This window comes from Triticum aestivum, chromosome 4A (assembly GCF_018294505.1).
Source record: "Triticum aestivum cultivar Chinese Spring chromosome 4A, IWGSC CS RefSeq v2.1, whole genome shotgun sequence".
Lineage (NCBI taxonomy): Eukaryota > Viridiplantae > Streptophyta > Magnoliopsida > Poales > Poaceae > Triticum > Triticum aestivum.
This window is the reverse complement of record NC_057803.1, coordinates 46,172,295-46,197,772: the sequence shown is the minus strand read 5'-3', so window position 1 is coordinate 46,197,772 and position 25,478 is coordinate 46,172,295. Positions and strand designations below refer to the sequence as shown.

Here is a 25,478-nt window from a genome sequence, read left to right as displayed (position 1 = left end):
CCACGCCGTCTCACCGTGTCCAGGAGCTCCGCCGCTGTCCACTTCATCGAGCAGCCGAGCCCCGAGCGCTCGCAACGCCCGAGACCACCGCACCGACCTCGCCCGAGCTCACCGTCGCCGGAGATCCCCTTCAACGCCGTCGTCGCTCCGGTCCATCTCCGGCCGCACCAAGGACTCCGTCGCACTCACTGTGAGCTTAGCCATCTTCCCCTCCCTTCCGTTCTTGCTCCCGAGCCGTGTAGCAACCTCCCGGAGCTCAACCGCACCCACCGCCGTGGAGCTCGTCGCCGACGTGCTCCCGGTCATCCTCCGGCCACAAACTGGTGTCCGTCATGCTCACCGTGTCACGTAGCATCTAGCTAGCCACTCCCCGAGCCTCACCGACCCCTCTAGCGTCAAGTTCGTCTTCGGCCGAACCCCGGTGGCCGCCCAAGTCGTCGCCGGCGCCAACTCCGGCCACCCCGACCTCAACGGACTCCGCCAAGAGCTGCGGTTTGTCCTCAGCTCCCCTCCGGTGGTCTCCGCGGCCCATTTGGTGGCCGAAATGGCCAAAACCACTTCCGCCGCCGCGTCGGGCTCGCCGGCGGCTAAACGCCGGTGCAGCCGACCCGGGTTTGACCACGGGTGGGCCCTGGTTGACTCCCCTGAGTCAATGACAGGTGGGGCCCAGCCCTGTTAATTAAACAGGATTAGTTTTAATTAAGTTTTAATTAAAAATAATCACCCTGACATGCGGGACCCACTGTCAAGTTTGACCCAGACCTGTTCCGTTGACCTGCTGACGTCACACTGACGTCAGGCTGACGCAGTAATTGATTTCTGGATTTAATTTAAATCAGGAAATTCCAGAATATTATTTAAACTTCAAAAATTCATAACTTTTATTCTGTAACTCCAAATTGGACAAATTATATATGAAAAATGATCAGAAAAATCCAATCTACCCATCTGTACTATTTTCATGCATGATCAAACAAGTTAAATTGATGTTTTTAACAGAACAAGGAAAAGCACTTTAAAAGGCCATATTTGAATCTGAAATTTGAATCCTTGATTCAAATTTGTTCAAACCCTTCTAGTTTTAGTTGCATTAGCCCAACACACTCATATTGCCATGTTTCATGCATACATCATATTGTTGCATACTGTTTGGTAATGTTTGTGTATCGGTGCTCTCTGCGGCAGGTTCTGTCCCCGAAGAGTACCCTGATTACCCTAACAAAGAACCGTATCAGTGCATCGAACCATCAGGCAAGCAACCAACCATTTGATCATATCGATACAATCCCATGTTCTCGCTCCTGCTCTCTTTTACTGCATTAAGACAACGCGTTTCAAACTGCTGTGTGCTACGGTAGTTGAACCCATTTCCTCTGCATGACCTGTCATTGCCACAGTAACTAGATGAAACCCACTAGCATGTGTAGGAGTTGTTTGAGCCATATGTATGTGTTGTTCCTACCTTGCTATGCCTGCTATGCTTAGAGTCGTGTCAGGTCTGGTTCATCTGGGTGATGGGCTAGAGTGAAATGTTCATGTCAGTAATGAGAGTGGTGTGGTGAACACGATTTGATAAAGGTATCGATGAGAGGCCATGTAGGAGTACATGGTGGGTTGTTTCATTGAAGCCGACCTTAAGCACTGAGATCTGTATGTGTGATTTAAGAATCAGCTACTACCATGCATTGGGCCCGAAACCAATGGACCCTCTCGGCTTCTTATTCACCCTAGTTCTCCGTCCAGGAGTTGCAAGTAGTTTCTGGTGTTTGTAGCCTACTGGAGGTCGTGGACAGCGCTGACCGTAGGGGTGGGCTGTGATGCGGTAGGTACGTGGCACGGTGTACCGAATACCCGTTAGGTATCTCGGGAACCCTGTTCACATCGTTCGGGGCCGTATGGAAAACCTCGGCCGGACTCCCTGCGGATGGAACCTGGATAGGCGATAAACCTGGACTGGAGGCTTAGGTGATTAGGTAGGTCGTGGCCGACACCCACGTTGGGCTTCCGCTTGAAGGTTGCCGAGTACATGTCGTGTAAACGACGGTAAGTGGTGAGAGCGTGTATGAAGAAGTACACCCCTGCAGGGTTAACATGATCTATTCGAATAGCCGCGTCCGCGATAAAGGACTACTTGGTTGCCTATACAGTTCATAGACAAGTAAATGGAAACTGTTAAAAGCCTCAAGATAAGCGTGAGTGCCGAGGATGGCTCTTCCGTAGGAAGACGGAGGCGAATCCTGGGTAGTGTATTGAAGTGGTGAGTAGTGGACTCGTGTGCGCAAAACCATTTCAAGTTGGAGTATCGTAGGATAGTCTAGCCAAGAGTCAAAGCTGGCTTGCTGCAATAACTCCACCAACCCTTCTTGATAACATGCATGTATGTAGGATCTGATGTAAGTCTTGCTGAGTACCTTTGTACTCATGTTGCTATAATCTACATTTTACAGAAGACGCTGCAACCCCTTCTGATGGGTTCTATGTAGACGTTGACATCAACGAGTAGGCTAAAGACCCAGGTGGTGACCCTGAGCTTGTGAAGGACCACGTAGTATAGTTAGGCTTTCCAAGCCTCTTTTGTTTTACTAGTTGTCTGTACTCAGACAAGTTACTTCCGCTGCTGGTTTGTATGACTGTATGACTTGTATGATGGGTCGTGAGACCCGTACCTTTGTGTATGTTATGTATGGCTCCCTGAGCCTTAAATAAAGTACTTGTGTCGTAGAGTCATGTTGTGATGCTTCGTTGTATTTGCACATATCGAGCATATTGTGTGTATGATTGAAATGCTTGGTATGTGTGGGATCTGACTATCTAGTTGTTTATCTTCAGTAGCCTCTCTTACCGGGAAATGTCTCCTAGTGTTACCGCTGAGCCATGGTAGCTTGCTACTGCTCTGGAACACTTAGGCTGGCCGACATGTGTCCTTCTTCGTTCCTGTGTCTGTCCCTTCATGGAAATGTCACGCTTTGAGTACCGGAGTCCTGTTAGCCCGCTACAGCCCGGTTTACCGGAGTCCTGCTAGCCCAGTGCTACAGCCCGGACTCACTTGCTGATGACCGACACGTTCGAAGCTGGGTCATGGATGCCTGTCCCTGTAAGTCTGTGCCACTTTGGGTTTACGACTAGTCATGTCAGCCCGGGCTCCTTATCATATGGATGCTAGCGACACTATCATATACGTGAGCCAAAAGGCGCAAACGGTTCCGGGCAAAGGTAAGGCGACACCCGTGGGAATACCGTTCGTGAGGCCGCAAAGTGATATGAGGTGTTACCGGCTAGATCGATGTGACATTGAGTCGGGGTCCTGACAGCGTTGGCATCAGAGCCGGACTGCCTGTAGGTTCTCCAAGCCAAACTGGTCGATGTTGAGTCTAGAAATTCTTTAGTTATATGTAGGGGAATTGTTTGTGGGTTGGAACGTAAGGCTCCTTTTACTTCTTTATCTTATAACATTCTGATCTGAGTCAGTCCATTCTTCTACCGGGGGTTAAGGAATTAGGATCTATTCTCTCTATCAGGATCACGTGTTACTAATCAGTAGTACCTTATAAGTTTGATGGATACAAGCCTAGTTCAGTTCTACTACCACATTATGTTGTTAGAATGGATTCAGAACTTTGATATGATGATGTTGAGTGTGTATGAAATCCTTTGTCAAATGTCTCAAAATCCTTCTTGAGCATTTACAGCTGTTATGCTGCCGAAATTTTGCTAGAAATTCTAATGCCCTTGCATTATGATTGTGCTTTCAGATGGCCACTCGCGACCTCAATCAAGTGGTTCGCCTGACTCGATGCCTAGATGTACCCGGCCATACTGCCAAGTTGGTCAGGGTAATGACTGAGGCTGGATACCGCTGGTATCCTGAGTACACGGTCGAAGAGCAATTCCGAGACTTTAATCAAAGCCAGTATCTCTGCACTGTCAGGATATTTCCATCTTATCCTGGATCCACCGAGCCTCTTCACTGCTCCTATGGTCTCGGGGTTACTATTGAGATGGCTGTGCAGGACGCCGCCTACTCTATGATGACCATTATGCGAGTCAGATCTGGTCTATTTCGGGACTCTGATTTCCGGTATATGCCAGGATCACTTCCGGGAGCAAAAGGGTATCTCCAGGCTATTTATGCTGACCCCACTCAGGAGGATTCACGGACTCGCACCACTGCTGAGATGCTCGAGGATAAGGACCGTGAAAATCGGGCCTTGAGGTTAGAGCTCTTCAATACCCGTGCTGACCACTGGGCCACTTTGACTCGGTTCGCACCGGCGGTGCAAGCTGGATATTCAGATATGCGCGATCTCTATCCTGTGAGATCTGCTCTGCCAGACGTGATGGTTTGGCGTGATGTAGGAGGCATCACCCCACCTCGCGGTCCCCGCAGGCCACCGTTTGTTGGTCCAAGGCCTCATCCTAGCCCCTATGGTCCACAAGCCCCGCGAGATCGTCTGTTTCCGGATGATCATGTTGAGCTTCCAGGCTATGGAGGTGATTTCTACGAGGACTACTACGGATCGGTCTGAGTTAGCAGTAGTATCACTAGTTCGCACTAGCTGTGTCTTCTATCGTCCCGCGTGACTCGTGGGATATGACCTAGTTTGTACTCCTTCCGGAGGTGTAGAAAAATAATGTATAGGAGCTTGGAATGCCTCCGATGAGATGTAATCCTCTTTTCACCGTAATAGTACTTTGTTTGGTCTTGTACTAAACCCTGTATGGTGTGTATGACGATGGAATAAAGAAGCAGTTTCTGTATCTACCATGTCATACGGATGATCATCTTGCATTTCGAGTTACTCCTTACATTTTTACCCTATGTCGGAATTTTATCATCCTGACTAAATCATTGTCTTGTTTCCCTAGGATGGTCAACACGCGCGCTAACCCTGCTTCTCAAGAGCAGGCCGAAGGCAGTGAAGCCAGGGATGTAAATCTGCCTCATCCTCCTTCACTAGCCGAGGTTATGATGGAAGCTGAGAGAAACAAGCGGGAGACCAACCGTTTGTTGGAGCGTATTGAACAGAACACAGCACACCATCAGAGGACTAACGTGGTGTCACTCAGTGATTTTAAATTGCATCCACCTACGTTCCACCACTCCGTCGAGCCTCTCGACGCTGATGACTGGCTTCGCAGTATCTCTCATAAACTGCGTTCCGCGCTGGTAGCGGAGGCTGACAAGGTCACCTTTGCTGCATATCATCTTGAAGGCCCCGCCAGTCTATGGTGGGAGAATTATGGAGCTATGCGCCCAGCGGGCCATGTCACTACTTGGGCTGAATTCAGCGAGGCTTTCCGTGAACATCACATTCCGGAGGGTCTCATGGACCGTAAACGTGAAGAATTTTGCAGTTTCACCCAAGGCCGACTCTCTGTGGATGCTTACAGCAGGGAGTTTGGTAATCTCGCACGATATGCAACTGAGGAAGTGTCTACCGATGCCAAGAAGCAAGCAAGGTTCCGTAAGGGCCTTAGTCCTGAGCTTCGCCGCGACCTCCGTCTGCATGAGTGCACATCTTTTCAGAAACTTGTCAACAAAGCCATCAGTGCTGAAACTGGTCAGACTGACTATGACGCAACACGCAAGCATGGCCGTGACATGGGTTCCTCATCTGGTGCTGGTCCTCAGAAGCGCCGCGTGTGGGTACCCAACACCGCCCTGCCACCCAGGTTCACACCGAGGCCATCCTTCCAGGCGCCTCGCCCCGTTCAACAGTCTGCTCCAGCCAAGCCCTATGGGGGGTCCAACTAACAATGCTCCTCCACGTACCAGTTCCGTGACTTGTTTCAAGTGTGGGGAATCTGGCCACTATATGCGTGAGTGTCCCCAGACCAACCCCAATCAATCTGCTAAAGCTGTTGGCCGTGGCAAGCCGACAGGAAAAATATTCCACGCCAAGCCGGTCACCGCTTCACGTGGCCATGTCAACTGTATCTCTGCCGAAGAAGCTCAAGAGGATCCCAACGTCGTTCTCGGTACGCTTCTTGTCAATTGCCACCCGGCATCTGTCCTTTTCGATACAGGAGCCTCTCATTCTTTTATATCTGAAAACTATGCTCGCTTGCATAACGTCGCATTCGGTGATATGCCAACCTCTATGGTAATTCAAACTCCGGGATCCAAATGGCAAACTTCTAGAGTAAGCCATGGAAATGAAATCCAAGTCGACAGACTTGTTTTCCTCGCGTCTTTGATAGCCCTTAAATCTTCAGATATTAATATCATTTTGGGTATGGACTGGATGTCAGCTCATCAAGCCAAAATTGATTGCTTCTCTAGGACTGTTCAACTCACCCATCCTTCGGGGAAGATAGTCAATGTCTTGACCCGAATAGCCAAGCGACAATCATATTCTCTTAACGCCAGCCCTTTGCCAGACCTTGAGGACGTTCCGGTAGTCCGTGACTTCCCGGATGTCTTTCCAGAGGAATTGCCAGGTGTTCCACCTGACAGGGATGTTGAGTTTGTAATAGACCTCATTCCAGGAACCGTTCCGATTGCTAGAAGACCTTATAAGATGGCACCCCTAGAACTAGCCGAGCTTAAGAAACAACTCGATGAGTCCTTGAAAAAGGGTTTCATCCGACCTAGCTCTTCTCCGTGGGCTTGCCCCGTCCTATTCGTCAAGAAGAAGGATGGTACGGACCGGATGGTTGTAGATTACCGACCTGTCAATTTGGTCACAATCAAGAACAAATATCCACTTCCCAGGATCAACGACCTGTACGATCAGCTCGCTGGATCCTCAGTCTTCTCCAAAATGGATTTGAGGTTGGGCTACCATCAAATCAAAATCAGAAACGGGGACATCCCTAAAACGGCCTTTGTTACTCGTTACGGCCAATACGAGTACACCGTCATGTCCTTCGGTTTAACCAACGCTCCAGCCACCTTTTCTCGGTTAATGAACTCAATCTTCATGGAGTATTTGGATAAATTCGTCGTGGTTTACCTCGATGATATACTCATCTACTCCAAGAACGAGGAAGAACATGCCGAACATCTAAGGCTAGTGTTGCAGAAACTTCGAGAGCATCGCCTTTATGCCAAATTTTCTAAATGTGAATTCTGGTTGTCAGAAGTGACCTATCTGGGTCATGTAATATCTGGTAAAGGTATTGCTGTTAACCCTAAGCGAGTTCAAGCCGTCCTTAACTGGACTCCACCTGAATCGGTCAAGCAAGTTCGGAGTTTTCTAGGCTTAGCGAGCTATTGCCGTCGCTTTGTCGAGAACTTCTCCAAGGTTGCTAAACCTCTAACCGAACTCCTCAAGAAAGATAAGAAGTTCGAATGGACTCCACAATGTGAGCACAGCTTTCAGGAACTGAAAAGACGCCTGACTTCTGCTCCCGTACTGGTACCGCCAGACTTCTCTAAGGACTTTGTTATCTACTGCGACGCCTCGCGGCAAGGACTAGGTTGCATTCTCATGCAAGATCGACACGTAATTGCCTACGCTTCACGGCAATTGCACCCACATGAGGAGAATTATCCCACTCATGATCTAGAGCTTGCAGCTGTAGTCTATGCACTTAAGACATGGCGACATTACCTCCTCGGTAATCGTTGCGAAATATTCACTGATCACCAAAGTCTGAAGTACATTTTCACCCAACCGGATCTGAATCTCAGGCAAAGACGTTGGGTTGAATTGATCACAGACTTCGACTTAGGAATAACCTACACCCCAGGGAAAGCCAACGTCATGGCTGATGCGCTAAGTCGTAAATCTTATTGTAACAACCTGATGTTACAACAAAATCAACCGCTTCTCCATGAGGAATTTCGGAAGCTTAACCTTCACATTGTTCCTCAAGGTTTTCTTTCCACCTTGGTGGCAAAACCTACCCTTACGGATCAGATTATCAAAGCACAGAAGGTAGATCCGGGAATCTCCCGCATCAAGAGAAACATTCAGAAAGGAATTGCGAATTGCTTCTCCATTAATGATCAAGGGGTCGTATACTTCGGGAATCGACTAGTGGTTCCCAAAGTGCGAAACCTGAGGCGTTTGATCCTTAAGGAAGCTCATGAATCTCCTCTCACCATTCATCCCGGTAGCACTAAGATGTATCAGGACCTACGCCAGAGGTTCTGGTGGACTAGGATGAAGAGAGAAATTGCTCAGTATATTGCTAATTGCGACGTCTGTCGTCGTGTAAAAGCAGAGCATCAACGGCCTGCTGGCACCCTTCAACCCCTAGCTATTCCTGAATGGAAATGGGATAAAATTGGTATGGATTTCATTACCGGTTTTCCCAGGACTAAGAGAGGGAATAATGCTATCTTCGTCGTGGTCGATCGTCTTTCCAAGGTAGCCCATTTCTTACCTGTTCGTGAGAGTATAACCGCTAGTCAGCTGGCAGACTTATACATCTCCCGAATAGTGTCTCTCCATGGTGTTCCTTTGGAAATTAACTCGGATCGAGGAAGTCTCTTCACCTCTCGATTTTGGGAAAGTTTCCAAAATGCTATGGGAACCCGTCTCTCCTTTAGCACCGCCTTCCACCCTCAGTCGAGCGGTCAAGTGGAACACGTCAACCAGATTCTAGAAGACATGCTTCGAGCCTCTGTTATCTCATTCGGAATGGACTGGGAAAAGTGCCTTCCATTTGCCGAATTCGCTTACAACAACAGCTATCAATCTAGCCTGAGTAAAGCCCCTTTTGAAGTTCTCTATGGACGACGGTGTCGAACACCCCTTAACTGGTCAGAGACCGGGGAAAGACAATTCTTTGGCCCGGATATGATTCAGGAAGCAGAAGAACAAGTTCGCATCGTTCGTGAAAAGTTGAAAACAGCCCAATCCCGTCAAAAGAGTCAATATGACCGAAAGCATAAGGCTATGACTTTCGAGGTTGACGAGAAGGCTTATCTTCGGGTCACCCCTCTGAAGGGAACCCATCGTTTCGGTATCAAAGGCAAATTGGCTCCTCGTTACATTGGACCTTTTCGCATTCTCGCCAAACGAGGAGAAGTTGCCTACCAGTTGGAACTACCTCCGCATCTCTCCAGAGTCCACGATGTCTTCCACGTTTCCCAACTCAGGCGTTGCTTCTCGGATCCTATCCGTGAAGTGGACCACGAAACGCTTGATCTCCAAGATAATCTTACATATCGAGAGTACCCCGTTCGTATCCTCGATCAGGCCGAGCGTACCACTCGACGTCATAATATCAAGTTTCTCAAGGTTCAATGGTCGCACCATTCTGAGGATGAAGCAACTTGGGAAAGGGAGGATCGTCTTCGACTCGAGTACCCCGCCTTCTTTTCGGAGGAACCCAAATCTCGGGACGAGATTCTTTTGAGTGGGGGTGAGTTGTCACACCCTAGCTAGTCATGCATTAGAGTGTTGCATCATGTTTACTTCTTCATCAGAAACTTGAAATGGGGATGACAGAACCCCCAGTCCCCTCTGAAACCAACTAGGGTTTACTAAAATAATTTTCAATGAACCTGAAATGCCCTTCTAAAATGCCCATCATTTTTGTCTTGGTTCAGAACCTCTGCCAAAAGTGGTGCACATTTTCCTAGGCCATCTTGGGGTTTTTGAATTAATTCATAAATATTTGAATTTGGGCATTTAAAATTATATAAAATATTTAAATGCTCAAATACCTCCAAACTAAAATGTTTCATGTTGGAAATAATCCAACTATGGACCAGGAGTGATTTGGTGATTTTTGAAGTTGCCTAGGTATTTTATTAAATTCAACAAAGTTGCAGATATATTAAATAAAAACAGAAAAAAAAGGGGGGAAACTTACCTGGCGCCACCGCAGGCCCACCAGCCAGCCCACCTGGCCGGCCCAGCCCAGCACCGCGCCAGCGAGCTGCTTCCGGCCAGGCAGGCAGGCAGGCAGGTGCTCGACGGCGAGCACCGCAGCGCGCCACGCAGCTGCTCGCCGCCTCGCCGCCTCCCTCGCCCGGCTAACGCCGTGGATCAGCCTCCCTCTCTCCCCCGAACCCCCCAGACACCCCCTCTCCTCTCCAGCTCCTCCCCCTCGCACGCCCCAGCCATGGCCGACGCCATCGCCGCCACCCCCTCGCCGTAGCCACGCCCTCCGACCACCCCACGCCGTCTCACCGTGTCCAGGAGCTCCGCCGCTGTCCACTTCATCGAGCAGCCGAGCCCCGAGCGCTCGCAACGCCCGAGACCACCGCACCGACCTCGCCCGAGCTCACCGTCGCCGGAGATCCCCTTCAACGCCGTCGTCGCTCCGGTCCATCTCCGGCCGCACCAAGGACTCCGTCGCACTCACTGTGAGCTTAGCCATCTTCCCCTCCCTTCCGTTCTTGCTCCCGAGCCGTGTAGCAACCTCCCGGAGCTCAACCGCACCCACCGCCGTGGAGCTCGTCGCCGACGTGCTCCCGGTCATCCTCCGGCCACAAACTGGTGTCCGTCATGCTCACCGTGTCACGTAGCATCTAGCTAGCCACTCCCCGAGCCTCACCGACCCCTCTAGCGTCAAGTTCGTCTTCGGCCGAACCCCGGTGGCCGCCCAAGTCGTCGCCGGCGCCAACTCCGGCCACCCCGACCTCAACGGACTCCGCCAAGAGCTGCGGTTTGTCCTCAGCTCCCCTCCGGTGGTCTCCGCGGCCCATTTGGTGGCCGAAATGGCCAAAACCACTTCCGCCGCCGCGTCGGGCTCGCCGGCGGCTAAACGCCGGTGCAGCCGACCCGGGTTTGACCACGGGTGGGCCCTGGTTGACTCCCCTGAGTCAATGACAGGTGGGGCCCAGCCCTGTTAATTAAACAGGATTAGTTTTAATTAAAAATAATCACCCTGACATGTGGGACCCACTGTCAAGTTTGACCCAGACCTGTTCCGTTGACCTGCTGATGTCACACTGACGTCAGGCTGACGCAGTAATTGATTTCTGGATTTAATTTAAATCAGGAAATTCCAGAATATTATTTAAACTTCAAAAATTCATAACTTTTATTCTGTAACTCCAAATTGGACAAATTATATATGAAAAATGATCAGAAAAATCCAATCTACCCATCTGTACTATTTTCATGCATGATCAAACAAGTTAAATTGATGTTTTTAACAGAACAAGGAAAAGCACTTTAAAAGGCCATATTTGAATCTGAAATTTGAATCCTTGATTCAAATTTGTTCAAACCCTTCTAGTTTTAGTTGCATTAGCCCAACACACTCATATTGCCATGTTTCATGCATACATCATATTGTTGCATACTGTTTGGTAATGTTTGTGTATCGGTGCTCTCTGCGGCTGGTTCTGTCCCCGAAGAGTACCCTGATTACCCTAACGAAGAACCGTATCAGTGCATCGAACCATCAGGCAAGCAACCAACCATTTGATCATATCGATACAATCCCATGTTCTCGCTCCTGCTCTCTTTTACTGCATTAAGACAACGCGTTTCAAACTGCTGTGTGCTACGGTAGTTGAACCCATTTCCTCTGCATGACCTGTCATTGCCACAGTAACTAGATGAAACCCACTAGCATGTGTAGGAGTTGTTTGAGCCATATGTATGTGTTGTTCCTACCTTGCTATGCCTGCTATGCTTAGAGTCGTGTCAGGTCTGGTTCATCTGGGTGATGGGCTAGAGTGAAATGTTCATGTCAGTAATGAGAGTGGTGTGGTGAACACGATTTGATAAAGGTATCGATGAGAGGCCATGTAGGAGTACATGGTGGGTTGTTTCATTGAAGCCGACCTTAAGCACTGAGATCTGTATGTGTGATTTAAGAATCAGCTACTACCATGCATTGGGCCCGAAACCAATGGACCCTCTCGGCTTCTTGTTCACCCTAGTTCTCCGTCCAGGAGTTGCAAGTAGTTTCTGGTGTTTGTAGCCTATTGGAGGCCGTGGACAGCGCTGACCGTAGGGGTGGGCTGTGATGCGGTAGGTACGTGGCACGGTGTACCGAATACCCGTTAGGTATCTCGGGAACCCTGTTCGCATCGTTCGGGGCCGTATGGAAAACCTCGGCCGGACTCCCTGCGGATGGAACCTGGATAGGCGATAAACCTGGACTGGAGGCTTAGGTGATTAGGTAGGTCGTGGCCGACACCCACGTTGGGCTTCCGCTTGAAGGTTGCCGAGTACATGTCGTGTAAACGACGGTAAGTGGTGAGAGCGTGTATGAAGAAGTACACCCCTGCAGGGTTAACATGATCTATTCGAATAGCCGCGTCCGCGGTAAAGGACTACTTGGTTGCCTATACAGTTCATAGACAAGTAAATGGAAACTGTTAAAAGCCTCAAGATAAGCGTGAGTGCCGAGGATGGCTCTTCCGTAGGAAGACGGAGGCGAATCCTGGGTAGTGTATTGAAGTGGTGAGTAGTGGACTCGTGTGCGCAAAACCATTTCAAGTTGGAGTATCGTAGGATAGTCTAGCCAAGAGTCAAAGCTGGCTTGCTGCAATAACTCCACCAACCCTTCTTGATAACATGCATGTATGTAGGATCTGATGTAAGTCTTGCTGAGTACCTTTGTACTCATGTTGCTATAATCTACATTTTACAGAAGATGCTGCAACCCCTTCTGATGGGTTCTATGTAGACGTTGACATCAACGAGTAGGCTAAAGACCCAGGTGGTGACCCTGAGCTTGTGAAGGACCACGTAGTATAGTTAGGCTTTCCAAGCCTCTTTTGTTTTACTAGTTGTCTGTACTCAGACAAGTTACTTCCGCTGCTGGTTTGTATGACTGTATGACTTGTATGATGGGTCGTGAGACCCGTACCTTTGTGTATGTTATGTATGGCTCCCTGAGCCTTAAATAAAGTACTTGTGTCGTAGAGTCATGTTGTGATGCTTCGTTGTATTTGCACATATCGAGCATATTGTGTGTATGATTGAAATGCTTGGTATGTGTGGGATCTGACTATCTAGTTGTTTATCTTCAGTAGCCTCTCTTACCGGGAAATGTCTCCTAGTGTTACCGCTGAGCCATGGTAGCTTGCTACTGCTCTGGAACACTTAGGCTGGCCGGCATGTGTCCTTCTTCGTTCATGTGTCTGTCCCTTCGTGGAAATGTCACGCTTTGAGTACCGGAGTCCTGTTAGCCCGCTACAGCCCGGTTTACCGGAGTCCTGCTAGCCCAGTGCTACAGCCCGGACTCACTTGCTGATGACCGACACGTTCGAAGCTGGGTCATGGATGCCTGTCCCTGTAAGTCTGTGCCACTTTGGGTTTACGACTAGTCATGTCAGCCCGGGCTCCTTATCATATGGATGCTAGCGACACTATCATATACGTGAGCCAAAAGGCGCAAACGGTTCCGGGCAAAGGTAAGGCGACACCCGTGGGAATACCGTGCGTGAGGCCGCAAAGTGATATGAGGTGTTACCGGCTAGATCGATGTGACATTGAGTCGGGGTCCTGCCAGTATCAATGACTGTAGCAGCAATGACAGGCTATGCATCAGAATAGGATTAACGGAAAGCAGTAACATGCTACACTACTCTAATGCAAGCAGTATAGAGGAGAATAGGCGATATCTGGTGATCAAGGGGGGGGCTTGCCTGGTTGCTCTGGCAAGAGAGAGGGGTCGTCAACTCCGTAGTCGAACACAGGGACATCAGCATCGGTCTCGAGGTCTATCGGAGAGAAGAGGGGGAAGTACAGTAAATACATAGCAGGCAAGTGCATGACAGGACAACAGACAGAGCTAGACGTGTTCTAACGCAGCGCTAGGCGATACTGGCGAAGGGGGAAACATCCGGGAAAGTCTACCCGGTTCCGGACGTCTGTTAGACAGTTGAACCGGAGAGGAAAGTTTGCAGGTTCGATAGGTTAGGGGTGTGTGGCGGACGAACGGACTGCGTATCCGGATTCGTCTCGTCGTTCTGAGCAACTTTCATGTTGAAATTATTTTAATCCGAGTTACGGATTAAAAGATATGATTTTCTAAAGTATTTATTAATTTCTGGAATTTAATTAAATATTTAAATTAATTCGAAAAACAGATTAATGACATCAGCATGATGTCATGCTGACATCAGCAGTCAACGTTGACTGTTGACCAAGTCAACCTGACATGTGGGTCCAGGGGGACCCACCTGTCATCCTCTAATTAAGTTAATTAGGATTAGGTTAACTTAACTATAACTTGATTAGTTAATTGAATTAATTAACCCGAATTAATTAACTTAAGTAATTACTTAATTAATTAATTATTAATTTACTTATTTATTTATTTATTTATTTTTTAATCATTCCTGTGGTGTAGGGCCCTCCTGTCATAGGCACAGGGGGCCAACCGGGCGGGGCGCTAGCGGGCGTGGCCGCGGGCGCCCGAATGGGCTCGAGCCCGAGAGGGCGCTGGGCAGCACGGGGCACACCGGCGCCGGCGGCCAGATCCACTCGCCGGACGCGGGGTAAGCGGCAGCCAGCGAGGGGGGGGGTTTGGACAGGAACGCCGGCGAGCAGAGAGGAGGGCGCCGAGCGCCTGAACGGAACGGCACTGCCCGAGCGGGCACTGCGGGCTGGGGCCGGCGGTAGGGGGTAGTGGCAGGAGGAGGCCACGGCGGAGCGAGCTCCGGCGCGGTGGGGGGGCGTCCTACGGCATGGAGCAGAAGGGGGAGAGGAGAGGGGCGGAGGCGAGCACGGCGGCGGGCTCACATCGGGCGTAGGGACGGGGACGCTGGGCTCGTGGAGGTGGACGAGGAAGGGGCGGCGCCCGGGTCGCCGGCGACGAGGGCGGCGGGCGACGAGGTCGAGGGCGCGGCGCTGGAACGGCGGCCTCGGCCTGGGGCGAGGATGAGGCCGAGGCACGCGTGGCGATGACGGCGTCCACGGGGACCTCAGGCAGCGGGCTCGCTGGCGAGGCGGCCGTCGTCGAGGCAGGCCGCGGCGGTGGCGTTCCAAGCGGCGGCGACGAGCGGTGGGTGGGGGGGGGGAGGGCGCGAGGGGATCGGGACCCCGATCCAGGACGACGGGAGGGAGTGGGGGGTTTTCATGCGGAGCGACGGGGATGGCCGCCGCGGGGTGGAGGCGGGTCCGGCGTGGTGGCCCCGGCGACGGTGCCGTGCGGCGAGGGCGAGGCGGAGTTGGGCGGCGTGATTCCCCCCGATCCAGATCGGGGGAGGGAGAGGCGATGGGACGAGGAGGGGATAGGGTTTCGGGGGTGGGGGTCTCCCTGCGGTGGGTGGATGGATAAGGGAGGCCCGGCTGGGCCGTGGGGCGGCTGGGCCGGCCTGCTGGGCCGAAGCCCAGTGGGGGGGGGCTTCTCTCTTGTTCCTCCCTCTTTTTTTTGTTTCCTGTTTTGTTCCTTTTCCTTTTATTTATTCTCTTTTACTGTTTTAATTCAACTTATGGCATATAAGTATTTTATAAATTTGTGTTTTCTTTATTATAATTACCTATGTAATATTTGGCACTAACCGAACATTTTCTTTTGATGTGTGGAAATGTTTGATGTTTGACAATATTTAAATTTTGAATTTGAAAGTTTCGAACCGACGCAAGAATATTCGCAGTAACCGAGGTGACGTGTCCTCATTAACGCGGGATTACTGTAGCGTAATCACCCGGGCGTCACAAATATGGTGACAGGGGGCACCGCACACGGCTAATGAACGATCTCAATGATCAACTTGTGTCTCTAGAGGTGCCCCCTGCCTCCGTATATAAAGGAGCCAAGGGGGAGATGTGCGCCGGCCAGGAGGAGGGCGCAGGAGGAGTCCTACTCCTACCGGGAGTAGGACTCCCCCCCCCCCCCCCAATCCTATTCCAACTAGGATTCCCAAGGGGGAAAGAGGGAGAGGGGTGGCCGGCCACCTCTCCTAGTCCTAATAGGACTAGGGGAGGGGGGAAGGCACGCAGCCCTTATGGGCAGCCCTTTCACCTTTCCACTAAGGCACAATAAGGCCCATATGACTCCCGGGGGGTTCCGGTAACCTCCCGGTAATCCGGTAAAATCCTGATTTCACCCGGAACACTTCCGATGTCCAAACATAGGCTTCCAATATATCAATCTTTATGTCTCGACCATTTCGAGACTCCTCGTCATGTCCGTGATCACATCCAGGACTCCGAACAACCTTCGGTACATCAAAATGCATAAACTCATAATAACTGTCATCGTAACGTTAAGCGTGCGGACCCTACGGTTCGAGAACAATGTAGACATGACTGAGACACATCTCTGGTCAATAACCAATAGCGGGACCTGGATGCCCATATTGGTTCCTACATATTCTACGAAGATCTTTTATCGGTCAGACCGCATAACAACATACGTTGTTCCCTTTGTCATCGGTATGTTACTTGCCCGAGATTGATTGTCGGTATCCAATACCTAGTTCAATCTCGTTACCGGCAAGTCTCTTTACTCGTTCCGTAATACATCATCCGCAACTAACTCATTAGTTGCAATGCTTGCAAGGCTTATGTGATGTGCATTACCGAGAGGGCCCAGAGATACCTCTTCGACAATCGGAGTGACAAATCCTAATCTCGAAATACGCCAACCCAACATCTACCTTTGGAGACACCTGTAGTACTCCTTTATAATCACCCAGTTACATTGTGACGTTTGGTAGCACCCAAAGTGTTCCTCCGGCAAACGGGAGTTGCATAATCTCATAGTCATAGGAACATGTATAAGTCATGAAGAAAGCAATAGCAACATACTAAACGATCGGGTGCTAAGCTAATGGAATGGGTCATGTCAATCAGATCATTCAACTAATGATATGACCTCGTTAATCAAATAAAAACTCTTTGTTCATGGTTAGGAAACATAACCATCTTTGATTAACGAGCTAGTCTAGTAGAGGCATACTAGTGACACTCTGTTTGTCTATGTATTCACACATGTATTATGTTTCCGGTTAATACAATTCTAGCATGAATAATAAACATTTATCATGATATAAAGAAATAAATAATAACTTTATTATTGCCTCTAGGGCATATTTTCTTCAATAATGCCCCAACGACTTCTCAGGTGGCAGCTATATGGGTTGAAGGGAGCGACCCACAAAATTGTTTTGACAGGAGTGTTGTTGTGCATGGCAAAAAAGGCGACCGGCCCTGTACATTAGAGCATACCATGGGTGCTATGATCCATTGTCATATCCACTGTTTTTCCCACGTGGGGAGACAGGTTGGAATCGCTGGATGCCGTATGTTCAGGAACACAATGACACAAACCAATATCCGGCGCATTATTCAGATCCGCAAGAAAACCGGGCCTCTGAATTACATACAGGTATTCTATTCATTATTGTTGTGTTATCTACATACTATCTTTATAAATATAATAACATTTGTCTTCGTTCACCTATCGAGCAGATGAAAACTTGATGGGTGGAAGGGAACAAGTTGGCAACTTTGGGCCAGATGAAGACCGAGTCACTGATTTACATGCAGGTATGATGTTCATTATTAAATTGTTATGGCATTATCTACTTACTATGTTGGTGAATAAAAACTTATGTCTTGCTCCCCCAACAAAACAGAAGATAATTTGATTAATGAAAGGGAACAAGTTGGGAATTTTGTGCCAGATGAAGACCATGCCAATGATTTACATGCAGGTGCCGGTCATTATAGTGTACCACTTATTCTTAATAAAAAAATCTGATGTTGTCAATCATTATGATTCCAGCCATTATACTTGTATTTATATTCGATATTGTAGATGATAATGAGGATAACCAAGATGAGGATTTTGGTGACAATGAGGTGAATGCAACACAATCCAGAAAATTTGTTAGTGCGAGGGAGTACTACTGCTTCAAGCTACAGGTCAGGAAGAAGCTTTTTAACATCGTCTTGTTCGGTGGATGCCTTTTCCAACAGTGGGCTGTTGACATGTATATCAAGATTGAGACTATGAGGCTGGACTGGTACTCAAAGCCAGAGAATCAAAAGGTTATACAAGCTGACCTCTACCAGGTATCGTGCTTGCGTTTATACTAATACATCCTACTACATCAACATTTTGAAAAACATGCCTTTTCCATGACCAAGTATACTGTTACAGGGTCTTGTTGACACCATCGTTGCCGGCGAGTCACGTGGTGATCGGATTGGTAAGAGAATCGTGCTTCCACGCACGTTTCCTGGTGGTGATCGCGACATGCAGCGAAGGTTCCTCGATGCAATGGCAATAGTCCAACGGTGGGGTAAACCGGATTATTTTATCACGATGACTTGCAATCCCTACTGGGAGGAGATAACACTTAATCTGATGCCTGGACAACTGCCAGAAGACCGTCCAGTCCTGGTGGCAAGGGTATACAGGGCTAAACAGCGAGATATGATGGACTTGCTAATTAAGGGTAAGCATTTCGGACAAGTTGCAGCTTATGTACATGTCACAGAGTTTCAGAAACGAGGCCTCCCTCATGAGCATATACTTTTAATCATGAAAGCACATAGCAAGTTGGCAACCCCGGATGACTATGATCGGGTGATATCCGCAGAGATACCTGACAAAGAGAAACACCCAGTTCTGCATGAGCTGGTCGTCAAACACATGCTGCACGGACCCTGTGGTGAGTTGAAAAAAAGTTGTCCGTGCATGATTGATGGACAGTGTAGGTTCCATTATCCGTGAGATTTTTGTGATGCCACACAACAAGGGAGAGACTCTTATCCCATCTATCGGAGGAGGGATGATGGGCATGGAGTTAGGATCAGAGGAGCCAATTTGGACAATAGATGGGTGGTCCCTTACAACCCTTATCTGCTTATGCGATACAACTGCCACATTAATGTTGAAGCATGCTCGAGCATCAAGGCAGTGAAATATTTGTTCAAGTACATCTATAAAGGCCATGATCGGACGTCATTTGCTTTTGAGCAGGACATAATCAATGATGGTGGAATCATCAATGAAATCCGACAATATAGGGATGCACGCTATGTATCTCCTCCAGAGGCTATTTACAGGATTTTTGGTTTTAAAATGTTTGGTGTCAGTCCATCAGTGCTGCAGCTCCAACTTCATTTGCCAAATATGCATACAATTGCATTTAAATCTGGTGAAAATCTAGAAGATGTTGTCGCTCGACCATCTTCATCTAGGTCCATGCTTACCGAGTACTTTGAGATGAACCGGAAGATTCCGCAAGCACGGAAATTGTTGTACAGAGAGTTTCCAGAGCATTATAGATGGATAGCTGGAAAAAAGAAGTGGCAGAAGAGAAGAAATAACAGATCGCAGATTGGAAGACTTGTCTACGCACACCCTGCTGAAGGAGAGAGGTACTACTTGCGTGTGTTGCTAAGTCATGTCCGAGGTGCCACTTCATTTGATGATTTAAAAACAGTAAATGGCAACATGTGCACTTCCTTCAGAGAGGCATGTGAACACTTAGGCCTCATTGAGCACGACAAGACTCTTGATGATTGCATGACAGAGGCGGCCACATTTCAGATGCCTTGTGCCCTAAGACGGTTGTTTGCGACTATATTGGTTTTTTGCGAGGCAACAGAAATCCGACAATTGTGGGAGAAACATCTACCATCAATGTGTGAGGATTACCGTCTTAATGAATCAAATGAGTCAATACTTGAGCAGATGGTCCTTAGAGATATTAGGGATATGTTGCAATCCATGGGAAAGGATATTAAAAACTATGGACTTCCGGATCTGGTAGAGACCGATGGTTCTTATGACGGTGAGTACAGAGAGGTAACAGAAGAGAGGCAAATCACCGCGGACATAGAACATCTAGATCTATTTAGCACTTTGAACAATGAGCAGTTGGCTGGTTTCAATGACATAATGGATCATGTGATGAACAAAAAAGCCAGATATTCTTTGTTGATGGTCCAGGAGGCACTGGGAAGACGTACCTGTACAAGGCATTGCTTGCTAAGGTGCGTTCCATGGGCCAAATGGCGATTGCAACTGCTACATCTGGTATTGCAGCATCGATAATGCCTGGAGGACGGACAGCACACTCTCGGTTCAAAATACCAATCAAGCTCACTGACAATAGTATGTGCAGTTTCACAAAACAAAGTGGTACAGTGGAGTTGCTTAGACAGGCATCCTTGATAATTTGGGACGAAGTCGCTATGACAAAACGTCAAGCAGTTGAGACGCTTGATAGATCACTACAGGATATAATGGAATGTTCTTTGCCGTTTGGAGGAAAGGTTGTCGTCTTTGGTGGTGATTCCAGGCAGGTCCTACCTGTTGTGACACGTGGGACAAGAGCGCAGATCACGGATGCTACACTTCTGAGATCCTATCTTTGGGAGAAGACCCGCAGGATACGTCTCACACGCAATATGCGGGCACAGGCTGATCCTTGGTTCTCGGAATACCTCCTAAGGATAGGCAATGGAACTGAAGAGACAATTGGCAACGACTATGTCCGTCTCCCTGACGACATTGTCATTGGCTATACCGAGGATGAAAAAGCTATTAACATGCTCATCGAAGATGTCTTCCCATCGTTGCATGCCAATGCTACATCCAGAGAGTACATGAGTGCACGTGCTATTCTATCGACCAAGAACGATCATGTCGATGACCTGAATGACAAGATGATCTCCAGGTTTCCAGGTGAAGAAAAGTTATACCATAGTTTTGACTCAATCGAGGATGACCTACAGAATAATTACACAATTGATTTTTTGAACTCGATCACACCAAATGGCTTGCCCCCACATGTTTTGAAATTAAAGGTCAACTGCCCGGTCATTCTGCTACAGAACCTCGACCCTCATAATGGTCTATGCAATGGAACACGGCTTATGATCAAAGCCTTTCAGGATAATGCAATCGATGCAGAGATTGTTGGTGGTCAGCATGCTGGAAAGAGGGTGTTTATACCTAGGATCCCTATGTCGCCCTCGGAGGACATCTCACTTCCTTTCAAACTTAAGAGAAAACAGTTCCCCATCCGTCTGAGTTTTGCGATGACAATTAACAAGGCACAGGGTCAGACCATCCCAAATGTTGGCATTTACCTTCCCGAGCCAGTATTCTCACATGGTCAGCTATATGTTGCATTGTCAAGAGGAGTGTCGAGAGAGACAACACGGATTTTGGCCAAGCCAAACAAGGATGTCGATAAATCCGGGAAAAGCACCAAGAACATTGTCTACAAAGATGTTTTGGAGAGATGAGGCAAGTGCATTATTCCAATATTTCTTTTCCCCTACTATGTTTGTGTTGAAACCCAACTTATGAAAGAAGCTCCTTAGAAGTTTATCATTTTAGTAGCCGTAAGTCCTGCCATGCACTAATCACTTCATAATTTCTGCTGATTCAGGGTTGACAAATATTTCGTGTTCAGGAGAATTGAGGCTTTAATGTGGTTATATTGGTCTCCAGATGTGCCAACTTGTAAACCTATTTCAAATAGAAGAAGATGGTGGAATGATGCCACGTCATGGTGTCAGATCATCCATAATAAGGAACACTTTGTGTTGTATATTCTGTACTATCTAAATTTAGCAGCCAGAATTCTGTTCTATTAAAGATGTTCTTGAACGCCTAAGTGCTATGCTCTCTGATATATTTGTAATGATAACTGGAAGAATCTATGACATTCATGGAATATATTGAAGTTAAAAGGCGTTATTACTACTATGTTGCACATATGTTGTTCCCGAATCTATAGCAGATGAGCTCACATGCTTTGTTTTTACAGAAAAAAAATCGAAAGAATATACTATATAGAATTCAGAAAAGAAGATAAGGCACGTAACAGGCTAAAATGCTGGATAACCACAGTGGGCGAGAATACCTCCTCCAACATGCGTCAAACCAGTTGAAAATATTCCTCCTATTAGGATTCCAGCTTCTTCATCGATTCACTATGCTGCCCCTTGGCTAGCTTGCTCATCACCAACACGTAGCAGGTACGCCGCCTGTTGGTAGTCCCCGCAGTTGCCTTAATTTCAAAAACAAAAAATTAAGTTTGACAAATATTTAAAGGGTGTGCCTTCTCTGAATTATTACACAGCCTGCAGTTACAGAAGGAAGGTGGGCCACACCCAATATTTATGCAGATAAAATGCACTACGGAAATAACTCCAGTAATTTTGGCAAACTGGGGTATAAAAAAGCACAAGATAAGATTCTGGGCGCCAGATAAATCCGGGGATGATAGCAATCAGGAGTCCCCAATTATCGCGATAGTAGTTTCCTTTCTCCCACGATTCTGCCTTATTTCCTTTCTCTCACGATTCTGCCTTATATTTCCTGATACCATTACTTTAGACCCCTCCTCCACCCCCCTCACGATCTCTCAGCCGCATCCCAACAAACCGCCACAACAAGTCTCTCCACCGCGCCGCACACATCAGCCCTTGGTGAAGCACCATCATCGTCCATGTCGGCGCCATCGTCATCGGTGCCCCATGCGGGTCAATCTCCAACCAGATCCGGTACTATTGCCGATGCCATCGACACGGTAATGACATATTATATCTCTCTTCTTCCTATACAAGGTTTTCTATCTAGAAATGTCATGCTTGGGTTTTCAGGAAAACATCAACAAGGTAGCAAAGGATGAGGATATAGATAATATGCAGATTGAAGATGTAAAGAAAGACGAGGATACAAACACCGAGGCGACAGAGGTGATACAAGAAGAATCTACTATGGAGGATACAGAGAATATGCAGGTTGAAGAGGTGATAACCGTACAAGAGGATACAGATCCCGACTCCACAAAGGCTACACAAGAGTCCATTAGGGAGGGTCCACTAAACATGCTTTTTGATGCTGTGATAACCAAGGATGGATATACAATCCCCGAATCAACAGAGGCAAGTTTTCTTTCCACATGTCTAACGCCAAAGATCAGTTTGTAATTATCTTAGTACAATATCATTACAAAAATATATTCACGCTCTTATAATATTATACTACCATGGGTTTCAGCTACCTAGCGATGACGAAACAAGTGAGATACTCAACAATAATGAAGTGGAGGAAAATAATTGCATGGATAGCCCAGAGTATACACCTATTCTTGAAGAAAACATAGCAAACAGAGAGGATGAAGATTCTGAGCATACACAGGTGACTTTCCTTTTCCAACTATATCTTCCCAAATTATTCTAATTATATTATATCCTACACACGGGTAATTCATTCAATATTGTTCTCACAAACTAACCCACAACGAAACAAGTCAACAAATGGTGGCAGCTCAGGATGAGGAATTGGCACAAACACGGGACACGGAAGGGCTTCAGACTATAGAGGACGAGCTAACAATGCCCGTGCATATAAATAAACATAAACGACGGCATAACAAGCATAAGAAGGCACAAGACTATGTTGTTTCTCCACAAGGCACGGAACAAAACATTCAATGTCCTTGTACTGCTACATTATTGTTTTTGTGTTATTATCATTACATGTTATGATTGCCATCGTGACAGATTATGCCTGCAGTGGCGATGATTGGTCTATTATAGAAAATATCCGGTCTGAACCAAGCAAAGAAAGAAATTTAGTGAGCAACGACGACGCATTTTTGAAAAAAAGTCATTTACTATCTCTTCTAACTCCCGGAGAATGGGTTGGCGACGAAGTGAGTATATTATTATTATTATCGCATTACGACTAGAAGATGCTATTTGATTATCAGTGTCATCTAATATACTATGTATGCTTTTAATTGTAGGTCATAAATACGTACATAAATTGCATGACTGCTATGGAGCATCTACAAGTAAGGTCAGGTGGAAGTGTGTTCTTAGAGAATGCATGCATCTCAAAGATGATAAAGATCGGTAGCTATCTGCCCTCAGATGACATGGATGCTGCACCAGCATGGGTACTAAACAGAGCCAAAGTGTATTTGGAAAATGATATGGTTAGTCTTTGTGTCCTACATAATTGGATGAATTACAGCTACAATGACCGATTCATCCACGTACGAGTACAACTAAAATAATCATTTTCTCCAGGTATACTTTCCAATAAAAATGGAGAACGTTCACTGGTACCTATGTGTTATAAATGCCAGAAAAAAATGTGTCCAGGTGCTCGACTCGCTAGGCCCATACATGAGCCGCAAGGACCTCACTGATACGGTCTGCACTTCATCCTACTGCCCCATCTTTTCTAATAAGCTTTTTTTTTCTTATTTCTCACTTGTGATGCTTATACTTTTTCCATTTTTTGGTACACCAGCTAGAAGGACTGGAGGATTTATTCAAATATGCATCCAAGCACATGGAATTAAAATCCGATAAGTGGACTGATCTAGATGTTACAACATGAAAAAGAGAAGAATATATTAAGAGCAGTCTTCAGAACGATGGGTATGCCTCCTAATATAACTCAGAGCATTTATGCTTAACAGGGTACATTTGGTATGCTATTATTTTTATTTTTACCCTGCATAGCATTCCTAAAGCACATTTGATCAACAGATTTGGTATGCCAATGCAATTCTTTACCTTATTGTATGACAATGCAATTCACACAGCACCTCTCATTAGATCTCGCCTATATAATGGTGCTCAAGGCGATACATTTCATTAGGCTGCATATTATACATTTGAACAACGAATATGTTACTACACATATGGAAAGAAGCAGATATATAGCATACCTGTATATGTGTTCCGCTAACAATCTTCCAAATCTCTATATCCAATGCATCCATGCCAACATAGAGAAACAGAAACATCTCACAAATGAATGACAATGTGGTGAAGGTGCCTGTTGTGCATACAATGGCATAAGCATCAGCAAAGTTCAGATGTCAAAGAATGGACTCACGTGTATTTCTGATAGAAACAGTGCAGATACCAACTTGGTTGCGAGACTACAACGTCTCGAAAAGCAAAGACTCAACATCAATTAGAGCTAGCTGATAGTGAAAAATTAAGCCACCCAATACTCAAATCCACAAATTAAGAAGCTTTATCACAACATGGTTGCCTAAAAATGTCACCTGACTAAATCCCCACTGATAATTGTAGGTGCGTTAACAACATCTAATCGAACAGCATACCTTCAGCAACCGAACACCTACGCGAGCTGCGAACTCCTTCCCGGAGAGACTGTGTGAGGTCGACGCACTGGATCTCGGTCCAATTCAAGATGCCTGCTCCCGCATCGTGTCCAGCATCTCGCATCTCGATCTGCTCTGCGGCAGTATGATGGCGGCGGCAGAGTCGATCTAGGAAAGATCCACGGGGTTGGCGGCGAGACAAGTCCGCGGTGGTGAGAGGAGGTGGCGGGGCGAGGCCGTGGTGGGGATAAGAGCCGGCGAGGCGAGGCCGTCGTGGGGATAGGAGACGGGGTGAGGCTGTGGTGGTGGTGGTGGTGGTGGTGCGGGAAGGGGGAGGGGGGCAGAAGACGTCGTGGCGGGAGAGGATGCGTCCTGCTCGAGAGAAGGCAGCCGGCGGCGTGCGCCCTGCTCCACACAAGGCGGCCGGCGGCGTGCGGCGGAGAAAGCAAAGTGAGTGTCTCTCACCGTCTCACCACGCACACATACTGTTGTGAGAAAACAACTCCTCCACATTAGTGTGCGGGGAGACTGAGAT

At 47.6% G+C, this 25,478-nt stretch overlaps 1 protein-coding gene across 1 annotated transcript in view; it reads right to left on the bottom strand.

Moving 5' to 3' along the window:
- Positions 1–25,478, bottom strand: part of LOC123085055 (sodium/hydrogen exchanger 1) — a 26,978-nt gene extending 1,500 nt beyond the window's left edge. The window contains exons 1-3 of the mRNA XM_044506623.1: positions 24,944–25,478; positions 24,539–24,648; positions 21,710–21,856 (exon numbers count right to left, since the gene is read on the bottom strand). Coding sequence (XP_044362558.1) covers positions 21,752–21,856; positions 24,539–24,648; positions 24,944–25,067 — 339 coding nt within the window. The 5' untranslated portion in view covers positions 25,068–25,478 and the 3' untranslated portion in view covers positions 21,710–21,751. The remainder of the gene's footprint in view (positions 1–21,709; positions 21,857–24,538; positions 24,649–24,943) is intronic.